Consider the following 17,168-nt stretch of genomic DNA (forward strand, 5'->3'; position numbering starts at 1 on the left):
TGAGATTACATTCAAAGAATCATATGCAACCTCTTTGGAAAGAAAACTCTGTAAAACTCACAACACATCAGTGCTTGAAGAGGACTTAGATAATAATAATATTTAGACATTTAATCCCTGTGCAAACTTTGAGAACATAGCAGTATCAAGAAGCCAGGATTGGAATCCAGGTGCTCTGGTCGCAATTCAAAGTTTTTCTACAGGCTGCTTGTTTTAGACAGAGAATTTCTTCCTTGTTTATAAATCTCATTACTATTTATGCTGATTTCCATCTGTTTTTCTTCTGGAAATGGTAAATGTTTGATAAGCCTATGCCTCAAAATGTAAAAATATAATCTCTAACCAAGAGGCAGTTTCTGCTACTCTCTGAAAGACATGCTGTTCTGCAAGAGTATGACTCAGAGAGAAGGGGGTGTAAGTAGATAAGATGACCTCCTAAAAGCTTTTTTTAAATCTCTATATTTGCTTTTGTGATGTGGAAATTGTGCATTCCAAACCCCTGCTTCTGTAAATATATTTCTCTGGTTTTGCTTCTATATTCTTTACCTAGGATTTAGCTGGAAAATTGTTGCTAACTTTAGACAGTGTGGTCAGTACAGCGGCAGCACTGCAGTCCCAGCTCCCACTGACTCCCTCCATGAATTTGTCAGTCAAATAACTGCTCTGTCTTGTTTTCTTCAATATAAAAATCGTTTTAAATACTACTGACTCTCATGGGAAAATTATGTGAAACTATGGCACATATTTGAGGAAAAGCCCCTTGGAAAATGTAGTGATTTTAACCCATAAGATTATGTTTGGTTTTTAGATACTCTGAAGAAGGGTTTTTTGAGGAAGTCGGACATTCAATCTATAATGGTGAGTATAGGCTCTATTCTTTCTTCTATTGTTCTTTTACCTGGATAGTGATAGGGCTGTGTGTGTGTGTGTGTGTGTGTGTGTGAATGTATATGTATATGCACGTGCATATGCATCCATAAGAAAGCTGACTCACTCGTAACTGTCTGAAATACACCTATTAGTGGTCACAGGCAGTCAGGAAGGTCCAGAATATACAGTAAGCATTGGTTTAGAGCCCACAGGCTCACCAGCACTCCAAGGTTATCTTCCATTAGTGGTTGCTCAGCTAAAAATCACTGCTATGGGAAAAGAGCTTTATAAAATGTGTGTTTATGTGTGTGAGTACACACCTGCATGTGCTTACTATTTGGCAGAGGATTGTGTACGTCACTATGTGATATAGGGAACAGGTTAATTATATATGAGTGTCTATGTGATTCTTTCATTCCTCTTTCTTTTTTTTTTTTTTTTGTTAATCCTCACCTCAGGATATTTTTCCATTAATTTTAGGTAGAATGGAAGAGAGGGAGGGAGGAAGGGAAACATTACGTGAGAGAGACACATCGATAGGTTGCTTCCCACACGACCCTAGTCCATGGATCAAACCTGCAGCTCAGGTACATGCCCTTAACTGGAATCAAGCCTGAGACCCTTCAGTCCACAGGCCAGTGCTCCAACCACTGAGCCAAACTGGCCAGGGCTATGTGATTTTGTCTGAGTCAAAATATGAACGTGATTTCTGAGGTAGTATATGTATGTACAGCTTGGGGTAGTTTGCAAACACGTGGATGTTTGATATGACTGTGTGGTTGTGTGTGTGTATGTGTGTGTGTGTGTGTGTGTGTGTGTGTGTAAGCTTGATTTTCTGTGACCTTTGCCTTATTATTTGACAGGGTGCCCCAGCCATGGAACCAGCTTTGAAGATGATTTGACCCTTGGAGCAGAGGGTAAGTGACACAGCTCTCTGGGATTGAAATTGATTAAGAAACTATACATAGGATTTATTAAGGATAGAATGGAAGATAATAACTGCAGAAGGAAGTAGTCCATCCCTGGGGTCTTATCCATAGGGAAAGAACAGTCTCAACAGGATTTAATGTGAAACTCAGAAAGCATGACATTCCCAGAAATACTTCTGCACTAACCTATCAGGATGTCTACTGGTCCATCACTGGAGTTTTTCACTGGACCCTGGGAAGATAAAATATACAATCATGATACTATTGGCTGCCCAGACATCTTTGAAATGGTTTTCTGTGTAGGAAACCCAAAGCAGCCTCAGTACTGAGTGTGAGAAAGATTGCATTGCAGGAAGATAAGGGCTTGAATAAAAGATAGAGTATAGCAACCTACTAGTGTCTCCTGGGACCCGAAGAGACGCAGGACAGAGGAACTCTTGCCTAGAAACCAGTCATGGTTTAGAAGTTCAGAGGCTCAGGGCCAGTTGTCCACCTTCCAGGTCTGTGTTTGACAGCTGTTAGATACACCCATAAAGAGTGGAGTTCACGGGCTTCAGCTATCCTATAGTAGTGGCAGAGAGGAACAGAGGAGCCTAAATTTTAAGTTCAGAGGGGCAGCTTAGGTGATTTTTATTTTCCCTTCTAACTTTTTCTTTGCCTTTTTGTTTTTTGTCTAGCCACACTGTTGGCCACCAACGGCAAACTCTTCTCCAGGTAAGTGTAAGGTCAGCCAGGCTAAATGGTCTCTCCTTCAGAAGCTACTGAATTGGGGTAAGTGTCAGAGTCAAAGAAATTAAAAACAAAGAGCTAAAAATTTACAATAGAGTGAGATTTTTCCAATGAGGAATGAAGTGATAGACTGAGTTTTCACAGTAGATAATTCCAAGTTACCCAGCAGGGAATGACTATGCCCAGAAGGGGTGTCTTGGAGCCAGGATGAAGATTGCTTGCAAGATTAGTATGACGTCATCTCTGATTCTTGCAGGAGTTTCCTAGAGACAGCCCGACCCTACCAGCTACTAGATCTTGGCTGCAGTTTGGCTTCCAGCAGCATGACTGGTGGGACCAACAAGACTAGTTCAAGGTAGGTACCAAGCTTGGCAGGGGTAGAGGGATGGGGAAGATGAGAGGCATAAAAGAATGGAAGTGAGAACCACTGCCCATTTTTCTGGGATATCTCTCTGGAGCTTTCATGCCATCATATACTCAAGAAATATGACCATATTTGCTTCAAGAATAGTGGGGGATACAAAGAAATCTACTGCTGAGATCCGGATGCTATGTGAAAATAACAGGTGTCTTTCCACTGAACTTTATACACCAGGATGTGTAATATTGGTATCATCACAATTCTTGGACTTATACTAAGTGGTCAATAAGCAATCAATAAATGTTTTGATGAACTGATTGATTTGTTGATTGACTGAAACAATAAAATAGGAATTCATTCAGGCAATTTTATATCCTCTAATGCAGGCCAGGCAATGACTGTATGGAATTTGAAAATATTTGAAGAAGACAAAGAACTTGCCCCCAGGAGTTCAACAATCCAATAGAGTGAATGATTAACATGCAAATATCTTTAAAATAAGATGGAAAGTGATTAAAACTAATGTGCTATAATTATAAGTGTATGGAATTTCAAGTCAAAGTTTGAATTTGAGACTTATTAGCTATCTAACTATCTTTAGTGACTTGTCCTTACAGAGCCCTAATCCTGGCCACACTCTGGTTCGATTAAATCAGCATGTCTTGAGATAAGACTCGGTTCTCTTTATTTTTTAAAGTCCCTCCAAAGTGATTTTAATATGCAGCCATGGTTGAGAAACAATGATCCAGACTTAGGCCCACAATTCAGATATGGAAATAAAATCTACACTTAGGTAACAAACATAAAAGTAGAGCGAGGGATTCCAATTATCCAGCTATTAAACAAGATGGTACCTATTTGGATCAAAAAGCCCAGCATCTTTTCTGAAGAGAGTGACAGTGATTATTCAAAGTCTCAATAATCCACAGCCCCCTCACCCCCACTGTTGTTTGGGATGTGTCGTTATTGAGCTCTGTGTCACCCAGCCTGGTGGAACACAGATTCAGATATAGATACAAGTTGGTGCCATAAAGAGAGAGTACTTGATCTTCTGTAATGCAGAGTTTCTGTACTAAAAATGGTGCCACAAAGGGGTCTACCTCTCAAAATCAGGTTTTGGACATACCTATACAGCAAGTCCTCAAATAACAATGTTTTGTTCAACACCATTTTGTTACAACATTGATGGGATGCCATAGGAACTTAACAGTTGTTTATAACAATTAGTCTATGATAAATTTTTTGTTTTGCTTAAAGTCACAGAACCTCTTAATGACATTAAGTGAGGACCTACCATATTGAAAAATTTTTACCCTCTGAGTGAGAATAAAATAGATTTTATATTCTCTACATACACATTCTCTAGTTTCCCAAACAACTGCTAAGGGCAAACTGGGAGGCAAGTTGCAAAGCACTTGGCAGAAGTGCTTATTTATGTCATAATACGCATGTGCAAGTGGGAACTGACTGGTTAATAGCACAACCACAGATTCCTTTGCAACTGTACTGATTTTGATTGTTCAAATCCGTTTGTAGTACATTTTAATTCACTGTAACCATTTATTCAAAGTACTATGATAGAATTTCATTCTGTTTTTAAACCAGAGCTGTATTATAATTTCCATGTTTAAGACAGATAGTTTATGTTCAGGAAAATAAAAGCTTTTCTCAAAGTCAAAGATACTTGGATTACCCTGTGCTTCAAAATTGCCCCTACTTACCCAAACTCCCTTTTCCAGCATCTCTGAGATTCTGGACAAGGTGCAAGAAGATGCTGAAGATGTCCTCTTCAGTCTGGGCTTTGGTCAGGAGGACCACAAAGACACTTCTCGGATTCCTGCCCGATTTTTCGCTAACCCCTCCCAAGCCAGAGGCATTGATTTCCAGCTCTTTCTGAAGGCCCAGGTGCAGAGGATCGAAATGGAGGACCCTTGCCTCATGCTGGCCAGTGAGTGTTCCCAAAGATCTGTGCTCCACTTCTCCCCGAGCCTCCAGACAGGGATCAATGGATCCAAATTCTACTTTCTCTTGATTAGCTTCACTTGATCCTTTGTCTCTTATGCCTATTTTCTCTTATGTAGTCTTCAGTGAAGATGGAGAACTTTGACAATTGTTTCTCTGTCTTGAAATACCCTTCAAGAGACCTCATATTACCATTGCTTTCTATAGCCCTTCTCAAATCAGAACAATATCTTTAAATCTCATCCCTGTTTTCTATTTCTCAGTAGAAATTGTCAAATTTTCCCATTTACAGCCACTACATTAAAATAATTTCCATTTAGGACAGTGGTTCTCAAAGTTCAGTATGTTAAATTATGCAGGGAGTTTGCAAAGCATTCATATTCATACTTTTTTTCCTCCAGAGAAAGAGGGGCTCAGGGATATTTATTATAAACAAGCACACAGATGATTCTTATGCATAATCCTTAGACCTCATCTAGGGAGACAATGATTTGTTGTACTGGTTTCATACTAAGGGAAGGTATGAGAGGGCTTCTCTACCTTGATGAGGTATAAAGAACTCTATTTGATTCTATATGTTAAGATATATTTCTAATTCTATTCTGCTACACCCAAAACATGATAACATGATGGTGTTTCTGACAGTGTTGTTTCAGATTCTTCTTCTTTTTTTTTTTTTTGTATCAGATTCAATGTAAAAGCTTGGTAAAATGAGACTCCTGAGTGCCACCTGCCGAAACCAGAATTTTGAATTGAAGTATTTTCATACCTTAGATGTTTCTTAGTCACACTCTCTTGAGAATGATTTATTGAATTTATTGTATGTGCCAGGAACACAATTAGGTGTTAAATTCTAGAATAACAATAGGTAGATAAGAGGAACATAATTCTTGCCTTCCAGAAGGTTATAGTTCAATGGATATATGGTTTATCACAGTGCTTTTCAAATGTGGATATGCATATGAATTACCAAAGGATATTGTTAAAATGTTTGGGATATAGTCTGAGATTCTGCATTTATAACAAGTTGCCACACAATGCCAATACTACTGGACTCCTGGCCGCACTTTGAGAAGCAAAGATCTAATGGAAATTATAGAGTCCATCTAAACTCTACTCCAGTCCTCTGCCTAGTCATTGCTATCTCTCAAATCTGTTTCTATCAGGAAGCTTTCTATAACCCGAAAGTTTTGTTACAAACAAATAATGTTGATTTTGTTTCTTATCATGTTTTTTATCTTAAAGCAAACACCATGATGGAGATCATTGTTTAGAATACACTGACAGAGAAAGATATGCTAACTCAGGATATAGAAATGTTTCTCATCCCATATAGAATTAATTTTGGGGCTAAAGTAAAATAGCTCCTAGGGCCCAGCCTTGTGGCTCAGTGGATTGAGTGTTGTCCCATGGACTGAGAGGTCCCAGTTCAGTTCCTGTTCAGCACACGTGCCCTGGTTACAGGCTCAATCCCCACTAGGGGGAGTGCAGGAAGCAGCCAATTGATGTTTCTCTTTCACATCCATGTTTCTCTCTCTCCCTCCCTCTCTCTCTCTAAAAAATTAATTTTAAAAAATAGCTACTTGGTATGAGAAGTCAAGAAAATGGAAGGATACTTGATTTTGGATGATGAACACACAATGCAATATACAAATGACTTATTATAGAATTATACACTTAAAACCTATATAATTTCATTAACCAATGTCACTCCAATAAATTCAATAAAAATCAAAGAAAACAAATCAAGAAAGTCAAGAAAAGGGATCTTGGGTGTCAGAAATCTAAGTGGGAGAAACACTAGTGGGGAAACTGGCACCTTCTTTCTAGATTTTAAGTTAAGGAAGGCTATTGAAGGGAGAAATTCAAGAAATAATTTGCTAGTAGCTCCCCAGACTCACCATCTTCAACCTTTGTACCCAGGCAGGTTTAAGCAGGTGCAAACATTGGCTGTCACTGCTGATGCTTTCTTCTGTCTCTACTCCTATGTGTCTAAGACACCTGTCCAAAAGTTCACACCATCACACATGTTCTGGAATTGCAACCCCACCGATGTGCCATCCATCAAGATTCTGGCCCCGGAACCTGAACTTCACTCACCCAGAGAGCGCCTCCGGAAAGCCATCTCCAAAATGTGCCTGTATACATGCCCCCGAGTTCGGTTATCACCACCCCACCATACCCCCAAAAGAAACAGTTTGGACCAAGTGGTGTGGGAAGTGATGGACAGAGTGAGAGGAGAGAAGCTGGTTCTTCACCAAGACCCTGAGTTTGGGCCAGGTTCACAGAAAGGTCCTGTGCACCCCATCAGAGGTACAACGCTGCCTACTTCTTCTTGTTCATGTGACCTCTGCCCTAAAGAGGAAACACAGCAGGGGATGTCCACAGAGCATGCGCCATCACAAATTCTGTACTCTAACCCCAAGACACCCTGTTGCACACATTCTATGCCCAGAGCAGATCTACAGTTGAGCACAGAACCTGCACAGGTAAAGAGAGAGTGGTGGGGCCTACAGGCCACCAATAAGGAAGTCCACTTGGTCAAGGATGAGACTTTCTGGCAAAGGAAAAGCAAAGCAAGAAAGAGCCTCTTTCAGAACAATCCCACAGTCAGGAAAGTTAAATCATTGGATCTGTCCATCATCCAGCAGAAGTGGAAGCAGAGCCAACAGAGGCCGGCACTGCACCGATCTCTAACCCAGCAGCTGCGGGACACTTTTGACTTGGAGGAGGTGAGTAGATTGGAGGAGAGGGAGATGCTGGCAGAGAAAAGCTCTGAACTCTTGTCCTTGGGTAAAGGGAATCCAGGCTCCCTGTCCTCATTCAATATACCAATTCTTAAATTACATTCAGAAACTTTTGGGAGTGAGTTAATATAGAAGAAAAAAAAAAAAAGAAATAGGCCCAGTTTCTTAAGAGCTTCCAGGTTTCCAGAACTGCTTTTCGAATTCCTCATCTGATCTGGTCTTGAAGCTTTTCGCGAGGCACCCCTGCCCCTGTCATTTGTGGGATCCACATAAGGGTAGAGGTAAGTTATACACTAAGCTAAACACTATTAAATAAAATGTTCTCTCTTCTACCTTGACAAATATGTGACCATAAAGACCTGGAAGTCTGAGTTCACATCTAGAATTCTCAGACTCTTAGGACTTCTATACAAGAACATAGCAGTGTGGGCAGAGCCATTCCCCAGCCCCTGGCCTGTCCCCTTCTCTTCCATGCCACGATCTGTCCTGAACCATCAAGGATTTCATACACAAGTGTTTGAACAGCCCAGCCTGCAAATCCGAATGCCTCATACCCATTCCCCACACAAATAGCCACCCACTGGCCATCACTCAGGCCTGGGAGAGCACACGAGTAGAGAAGATGGCCCGTGAGAGAACAGAGACCAGGCAAAACCAGTGTAGTTCAAAGCAGGCTCGGGGCCTTTTGAGCAGCATATTTGGGATTCTAGGTGACCAGAGCATGGTCTAGAAGGGGTACTGTGTGATCCAGCTGGGCACTTCTCCTAGGTCCACCAACTCTTTATCCCACAGATCCTCAAAAACTCAGGACTCCTCTTGCCAAGGTCTATAGTACTGCCACCAAGAGCAAGGGTCTCCTGGAAAAGCTCTCAAGTTGTGGTGATTCGAAATATCCTTTGCCTGTGTGACAACTCTCACTGAATGTAGAGCTGCACCTCAGCTCCTGCCTTCCTCACTACCGGGTTCCTGACACAGGAGAAGATGCCAAGTCCCTCAAGTACACTCAGTCTCCTTCCCCTACAGCTGCCTGCCATCCTGCACCTTTCCCCACCACTGGCTCTGACTAGTTCTGCTGGGATCTTGGTTGCAGGTGCAAAGCAACAGTGAGGAGGAAGAGACCCGCTGGGCCAGCAGACCCAGGCCCCCTGATCTCTACCAGACTCTTACAGGCAAAGACACAAGAAGTAAGTACCTCTCTCTCTCTCTCTCTCTCTCTCTCTCCCCCTCTCTCTTCCTCTCTCTTTCTCTGGCAGTGGTTATCAAACGTGGTTGCACATCATAATCAAATGGGAATATTTTTTTAAATACTTACAATGAAGGGTCTCATATCCTGAAATTCGGATTAAATAGGAATGCATGGAAACCAGGAGCTGATATTTTCTTTTTAAGCTCCTATGCTAATTCTAATATGGCTAGATACATACTCCTCTAGATCAGTGGTTCTCAGACATTAGCATCAGAATCATCCCAAGAACCTGTAAAATACAGATGGTTTGGCTCCAACTCCCAGAGTCTCTGATTAAATAGGTCTAGACAGGGTCCAAGAATTTGCATTTCTAACAAGTGCCCAGTTAATGCTCATATTGCTGGTCTGGTGATCACGGTCTGAGAACTGCTATTCTAGGGGAAATTCTGTATGACCTTAATATTCAAAATGTAGTCTGCAGGCCAGAGGCATTAACATCACTTGGAATTTTGTTAGAAATTTGGAATCCCAGCTCTTACACCAGACCTGGTGAATCACCACTGTGTCAAGATCCTTAGTGATTCTTTTACACATTGAAATTTGAGAAGCATTGTAGAGTTTTCTAATAGATGAGGACCGATCATGGAGATTTATACCTACTTTTTCAGCTATTTTCTAAACAGCCCACATCATGGGACTTAGGGAAGACTCCTCAGGGTTATCTCACAGCTTTGTTCATTTAGGCTCTGAGCTCCTTTTTGCAACAAGGGTCTGATATATGTAGGTCTCCTTCCCCTCCAAAGGACAACAAAACTCACATACATAGTTACTACTGCTAAAATGTCTTTCCTCTTGATGTGAGTTTTGAATATTAACTCTGTCAGAGGCATACCCTTTATGTTTGAACATTTTGTCTGAAGATTTATTATTTATTTAAACTAAGTGAAAAGTAATCTCCTGTAGTTTTTACCACCGATATCCTAGAACCACAGAGAAGATAGCATCAGGGATAATGATTTTTCCAAGACAGTAGGAATTGAAACCTTTCTTTAAGTAAATGAATCAAGATTTCAGCTGGCTTAGAGTTCCCTTCATTTTGCATATCTTAGTACTATTTATTGCACTTCCTGGCACAATAGCTTTTTTTGGTTAATACTCCAAAATTTCAGTGTTACTACTCCTTAATCACAAAGATCTTTACAATTCTAACTCTTTTAATTCTAATCATCTGTGGTTTTAGAGCCCTAATAGTGCTTCTTTCCCTCTTACCCATTACCTTTATCACCAAATATACAGATTATATGTATACAGTTAGTCACTCACAAAAGAGGTAAATATCAGAAGGCAATAATATGTTATATGTAGTTGAAAAAGTTTAAGATGTGGAGCCAAATGATATACCTCATACTAGTTCTTGCAAAAATCACTTTAATTTTGTCCTACAAAATAGGAGAATAGTACACACACACACACACACACACACACACACACACAGAGTAGCCCCACCCTTATACATGGGAGAGATGTTCCAAGACCCACAATGGATGCCTGAAATAACAGATATTACTGAACCTTTTATATACTATGTTTTTCTAATAATAAATGTATATAATAAAGTTTATAAATTAGGCACAGTAAGAGATTATCAACAACTAATAATAAAATAGAACAATTATAACAATATACTGTAATAAAAATTATGGGCCCTGGACGGTTTGGTTTAGTTGTTAGAGTGTCAGCCCATGAATCGAAGGGTTGATTCCTGGTCAAGGGCATGTACCTGGGCTGCGGGTTCCTTCCCCAGCGTGGGTTGGGCTTGTGTGGGAAGCAACCAATTGATGTGTCTCTCTCACATCGATGTCTCTCTCGCTCTCTCCCCCCCTCCCTCCCTCCCTCCCTTCCAACTCTAAAAAAGAAAGAAAGAAAGAAATTGTGGGACAGTGGTACTATTAAGTAAAATAAGAGTGACTTGTAAACAAGCTCTGACAGTTGATCTGATAACTGAGATGGCTACTAAGTGACTAGTGAGCAGGCAACATTTAAAGTGTGGAGACTCTGGACAAAGGGATGATTCATACTCCGAGTGGACAGAGCAAGACAGTGAGAGACTTCACCATGCAACTCAGAACAGCGTACAATTTAAAACTTATGATTTATTTATTTCTGAAATGTTTCATTGACCATGGGTAACTGAAAAGATAGAAAGCCAAACCACGGATTGCAGGGGACTACTGTACAGAGCTTTGCACATGTACTACTTGTCCAGCAGATGTCACCCTTGCACAAGAAAATACCAAGATGTCCCGCAGAGCAGGCCTTCTGCAGGATTTCTCTAGTTAAGCCAGGGAGGAAGTGCCTCTAGGAGTTACATATTCCAAATGAGTTGCTAGATGCCATTTTTTTGCCACAGTGGTGCGATTTCACTACAGCAAAAGAGGTTGCACTTAGAAATGCTGTATTTCACTTATTCTAAGGCCTACATTTTTTCACACTTTAATCTCTCAAATAGGATGGGTCTTAATAATTGTCATTGTCTAAATTTTGCCTCCTGAGTGTAATATAAAATAATTATAAGTCTTACCAATGCTGGCTTATCAGATTCAATGAACACTGTAACTTTATTTTTTTTTTTTTTTTTTATTTTTTTTATCCTCACTCGAGGACATTTTTCCATTTTTTGTTCAGGTAGAGTGGGAGGGAGAGAGAGGAACAGAGAGAGAGAGAGAAACATCGATGCGAAAGGAACACATCGAGTGGCTGCCACCCTCACGACCAACCAGGGCCGGGGACAAACTGCAACCGAGGTACATGCCCTTAGCGGGAACCGAACCCGGGTCTCTCAGGACCGCAGGCCGACACTCTAACCGCTGAGCCAAACCGGCCAGGGCAACACTGTAACTTTAAACATTAAATGCACTTAGTCTCTCAGGTAAACGAGGAAGTGATTTTATAGATTTTTCCTCTTATGCCTCGCTAGAAAAATGAGAGATCTCTTCGATACAGTCTTTGGCTGAGATGAGGATCACAGTGGTTCTCAAATATTTCCAATTCTCTGTGAGTTTGTTTAATCATCTTTTCACAAAGCTATGAACTATCTCTCTCAATCCAGTTCTCTAACACTCGTTAAGAGATCACAGGAAGGAGAGGATAGCCATAAAAACAGCTCATACTGCCAAGAAATATGGAGCAGGAAATTCACTTACCACCATCAAAGGCAGAGATAGGTGGGGTAGTCCCTTGGATCTATTGAAAAACAACCCTACTCTGCTTCTTCCAGGGTCTGTAATTATCTCCTAGAGATGAATTATTTCCCAGGATCTTTGCATCAAGTCCCAGAAGTTAATCTACTACTGATTATTTGGCCTGGGGGAGGGGTGTGAACATGGGTGGGAAGTGGTAGCAGCACCCATTCAGCCACTGTGTCCAGTTTGTATAGTCCTCACATTGCACAAAGACATCCACTTAAAGAGGCAAACACAGTTCAAATCCAGCACTATGCCACTTACCACCCAAAACCTCAAGGGTCTTCACCTTCTAAGACAGAGTTCCTTTTTTCTTTTAATTCATCTACATAATGTGAGTGCCTTTCTGTAATTATCACAAGAGCACCTTTTCTGTTAAAAGAGGACCTGGTCCCCAGCTATTAGCTTTCTTTTCTCCTATTCTACCATTTAGTCTGTAGCAAAGAAGTCTTGCCCTGGCCGGTTTGGATCAGCAGTTAGAGCATTGGCCTGCGGACTGCAGAGACCCAGGTTCGGTTCTGCTAAGGGCACGTACCTCAGTTGCAGTTTGTCCCTGGCCCCGGTTGGGGTCGTGTGGGTGGCAACCAGTCAATGTGTCTCTCTCACATCGATATTTCTCTTTCTCTCTTCCTCCCTTTCTCCTTCCCGCTCTATCTGAAGATAAATGCAAAGTGTCCTCGAATGAGGATTAAAAAAAAAAAAGAAGTTTTACTCTTCCTGCAAGTTTCTGGGAAAGGATGACCTTCATCATTCCTCATCATTTGCACCATGCTCAAAAATTTCAAATTCACAGCCCTTTTATTGGTGCCCCATTGCAGAAATTTAAACCATTTTATCTTGACCACATTTATAAAAGGCAGGGCCAAGGAAGTTTTTAATTTTTATTGTTTGTTCCTTTTACCAGATCTGAGGTAGCACAGGCCAATAGATATTCTATTTGGAGATTGGAGGTTTCATTTTATGGTCAGCTTTTCTGGTGGTAGTGAGAGAAGAGACAGGAAAGTTTGTGTAGAAAGGCTGGTACAGAGTATAGGATAAAGAAGATAACTAGTGCCTGGTCGGTGTGGCTCAGTGATTGAGCATCGACCCATGCACCAAAAGGTCATAGGTTCAATTCCCAGTCAGGGCACATGCCCAGACTGTGGACCTTATCCCCAGTGGGGGGCATGCAAAAGGTGGTCCATCGATGTTCTCTCTCATCAATGTTTCTATCTCTCTCTAGCTCTCCCTTCCCCTCTCTAAAACCAATTTTAATTTTTTTTTAAAAGAGGTAACTAGTGTGACATAATCCCATAGGGGGTTCCTCAATGTGCTATCTGTTTGTACTTCTTGGAACCTATGTGGGCCAGGTAACTACAGACTTCCTCTTCGATGTAAGATTTTTTTTATAAGATAATATTAACAATAACAAATATATATAGGGCTCACTAATATCCTTAGCACTTTATGGGAATCAAATCACTTAATCTTATTGTGTTTGATTTTTATTGTTTCCCATTTTATAGGTGATGACACTGGACAGTTATTTTTATACCAAAATAAATTCTGGAGAGGAACTACTGGACAGGAAGTACAGGGAGAAATGGGAAAAGGGAGAGGGAAGAGAGAGAGGATATCGTGAGAATGTGACAATTATTTTTCTGCCTCATTATAATTCTTACCAAGGTTGTTTTGTGCCTGTTGGGGAAATGTAATTAAAAACAAAATCTTTTTCTGCCCCAGAAAACCTCTCCAGAAAGGTATAAGACAAAGAAAACGGTTTTATTTTTAAATAAGCATTAAAGCAGAATATGATGTACATCATAGAAAATCCACAGACAAGATTGCAAAGACAGAAAAAAATCTCACTTCTTACATAGCCAAGAAAATGCAATTTATTACATATATGTCAAAATAAACAGTAACTAGTCCTCAAGTGAGAGGACTTGACAGCACCATCTGTCACACATAGTTCATCCTGCGTTGACCTGGTAACTGGGATGGCCACCTATGTTAGCTGATTGCCTTTATCCAAAGGAATAATAAAACTTCTATCTTTATGACAGAAAGTAGTTTTGTAAGTTGGAGCCAGGCACCTAAGTTAGACTCCTACCCTGCCATGAAGACTGGGAGGTAGAGGCACCATGATGATTACATTTCAAAGCAATGGCTTCCTTTGAGAAAGACATTTCTGACTTGTAAAGGTGGCAAGCGGTTTAGTTAACCTTTTTAAAAGATTTACATATATTTCAAAGAGACAAAGAACTTAGAGGTTTTCTAAAGAAACATGCTTTAAGGAAAGTTGGGGGAAGAGAGAAGGCTCTTTCACAATAGGAAAAATTAAGCTTATTTTTTTATTTGTATTTGCCATGTCACCTCTGCGCATCTTCCCTTCTCTTTTTTGGCCTTCCCTTTGTCTGTCTGGCCCCATTCTTCTTTAGAGCTATGAAACGCAGAAGGATAATCTCTGCATTCATAATGCTCATTTTCTGAGTGATTCATTTCAAGTGTTTCAGTCAATTACCAAGGCTATGTTCCAAGTCTGTAGAGCCACACGACTTTGGGTCAGTATTCACATGGACTGCAGTGTAAGCATTGCACCTGGAGATGTGCAGAGCAGAGGCCCTGGCTCCATCCACACTATCTTACCTAGCCCTTCAGGTAGAAAGTAACTTCAAGTGAGTACATAGCACTTTCAGAGATATTCTCTCATGTAAGTCTTAGAATTATATAGACTATTTGAGAAGAAAAAGCACTTAACAAGATCATGTAACTAGTTAGTTAATATCAAAATCAGTACAAGAATTCAGGTCTCCTGACCCTCAAACCTATGTTCTTTTCATTAGGACACACTGCCCTGAATATGCAAGAGTTCAGACTGTGGCTGTGGGTCAGAGCAAACCTCACTTCCCGTGCTTGATCTGCCCTACCCCTTTGAGCTTTGCCACCACCGGTTTTGTTGCCTTCTTATAAATCCACTAGCAAGAGGGGGATTATACAGATTAAGCAGGAGCACTCACAGGATACTTGCAGCTCATAGTTTAGTGAAAGACATGACAGGAAAATCAACAATTACTTCAATAATTTCATTAGATGTCACGGGCACATAGAAAAATTAAGTTCCCAGAGGATGACATTTCCAGGTGAGTCTGAACAGACAAGTAAAGGTAGTGTGAGGACATATAAGAAGAAGCAGGACATTGATATCCTTGTTAGAGAGATAACATATTGAAAGGCAGAGAGGAATGGAAAGTCACAATGTTGTCAGAAATCACACCTTGTGCCTAGTGGGAGAAAGGGGATATGTGGGAGAAGATTAACATTAAGACTAGGAAAGATTAATAGAAATCAGATTATGAAACCAAGTCTTATATGTTATTTTAAGTATTTTTTATTCAGTCTAGGAAGACAGGGTACCACTTAAAATTTTACAAAGAAATGATATGATTAGATTTATCTTTTAGAAAAATCTGACAGAGGTATGAGAAATGGACAGAATAGGAAGCCAGTGGAGGAAGGGAAATCATTCAAGAGTCTACCACAGAAGACTGAGAAGAAATATGATGACCAGAAATAAAATGAGAGTACTGGGAATGGAGGGGAAGAAGAGTGAGATTTTGAGACTTTTAATATATACAGTGGCTAAAACTAGGACCAATAGACTTGTGTTTAGGAGGTGGGAGGTGAGGAAAAGAAAGAAAGAAACAGAAATTTCCAGGTTCCTTTCTTGGGTTGGAAGGCAACTGTTTTAAAGTATAAACCTGTTCAGAGATTTTATTCATTAATTAATAAGGGTAATAGTAATATGTTTGAACTGGTCCAGAGAGTATTTGAGAAGCAGTTAATATCCAACAATGCCATAAACTCTAATCTCAGGGGATACTGATCACACTAGAAATAAATTATTTGCATCTCTACTCAACATAAATTTTCAAGGTAACTTCTGCCCCTACAGAGTTGGAAAATAGCCCTGCAAATAGAAACTCAAGACTAACCCTGTACTGAAATCTTGTTTGCCTATTTTCAAGTTTAGAACAATTTGATGAGTTCAGATTTGGATATGATGAGTTGGGGGACTTCTGAAATATTAAAATAGAGAAGTCCACATGGCAGCTGAATATTTTAATTTAAGGAGAGTTTCTTGGAATTCAATGCTTACTTATAATAGGTGAAGTCATGAAAATAATATTTCACCTAGAGAAAGCACAGTCAGGAGTTGGAATAAAATAGAAACCCTTAAGAACATTAATATTTAGGGATTTATCAAACAAAAGATGTTCATAAAGGAGTGGCCATATTGATTGAAGGAAGAAAGTTTCAAAAAGAAGCCAAATGAAGTGGGTTTCAAGAAGGAGGGTGCAGCCCTGGCCAGTTTGGCTCAGGGGTTAGAGCATCAACCTGCGGTCCAGAGAGACCCAGGTTTGGTTCTCACTAAGGGCACGTGCCTCGGTTGCAGTTTGTCCCTGGCCCTGGCTGGGTTGTGCAGGTGGCAACCACTCGATGTGTCCCTTTCACGTCGATGTTTCTCTCTCTCTCTCTCTCTCTCTCTCTCTCTCTCTCTCTCCCCCTCCCTCCTTCCCTCCCTCCCTCCCACTCTATCTGAACAAAAGATAGAAAAAATATCCTTAGGTGAGGATAAAAAAAAAAAAAGGACAGTGTGGTCCTCAGTAACATATGTCATAAAACATCCCATGGGAATGAGAATACAAAGATACTATTGGATTTGCAACTAGATAATGATTAGGAACCTTGATAAGACTATTTTTATTAGTGTGACGGGGCTTTAAAATATCAATGAAAGTGAATAGGAAATTATACAAATAAGGTAGGTAAAGTGGTCAAGAGACTTTAACAAGTGTTTTTTTTGCTTTTTGTTGTTTGTTTGTTTGTTTTTTAGAATGGGGAAGATTTAAGCATGTGTATTTTCTGAAGGGGAAGAATCAATAGGGTGGGAGAGACTATGGTTCAGGAGGGAGAATGATGATCTGAGTTCACTGGAGAATTAGAAGGAGTTGAGAACCAGAATACTTTGGGGTGGAGAGTGGGTTAGCCATGAACTAGAGGTGCAGATCTTTGTCTGAGATTAGAGGAAAGGAAAAAGGACAGGTGTGAATAGTTACATTGGTCCTTTGGAGAAGGAGCCAAGAAATGTCTACCTATTGG

The 17,168-nt window shown here is 40.3% G+C and overlaps 1 protein-coding gene across 6 annotated transcripts in view; it reads left to right on the plus strand.

Annotated features, from left to right (window-relative positions):
• TESPA1 (thymocyte expressed, positive selection associated 1) overlaps nucleotides 1-17,168 on the plus strand; it is an 80,521-nt gene that overhangs the window by 25,603 nt on the left and 37,750 nt on the right. For 5 of the 6 annotated variants that reach the window (XM_036251355.1, XM_036251356.1, XM_036251354.1 and 2 more), the window contains 7 exons: nucleotides 809-858; nucleotides 1,734-1,787; nucleotides 2,477-2,513; nucleotides 2,785-2,883; nucleotides 4,629-4,837; nucleotides 6,775-7,583; nucleotides 8,689-8,782. In XM_036251355.1, the coding sequence (XP_036107248.1) occupies nucleotides 809-858; nucleotides 1,734-1,787; nucleotides 2,477-2,513; nucleotides 2,785-2,883; nucleotides 4,629-4,837; nucleotides 6,775-7,583; nucleotides 8,689-8,782 (1,352 nt within the window). The remainder of the gene's footprint in view (nucleotides 1-808; nucleotides 859-1,733; nucleotides 1,788-2,476; nucleotides 2,514-2,784; nucleotides 2,884-4,628; nucleotides 4,838-6,774; nucleotides 7,584-8,688; nucleotides 8,783-17,168) is intronic. The other variant, XM_036251359.1, reaches the window with a different exon arrangement.

Source organism: Molossus molossus, unplaced genomic scaffold, assembly GCF_014108415.1.
Source record: "Molossus molossus isolate mMolMol1 unplaced genomic scaffold, mMolMol1.p scaffold_m16_p_10, whole genome shotgun sequence".
Classification (NCBI taxonomy): domain Eukaryota; kingdom Metazoa; phylum Chordata; class Mammalia; order Chiroptera; family Molossidae; genus Molossus; species Molossus molossus.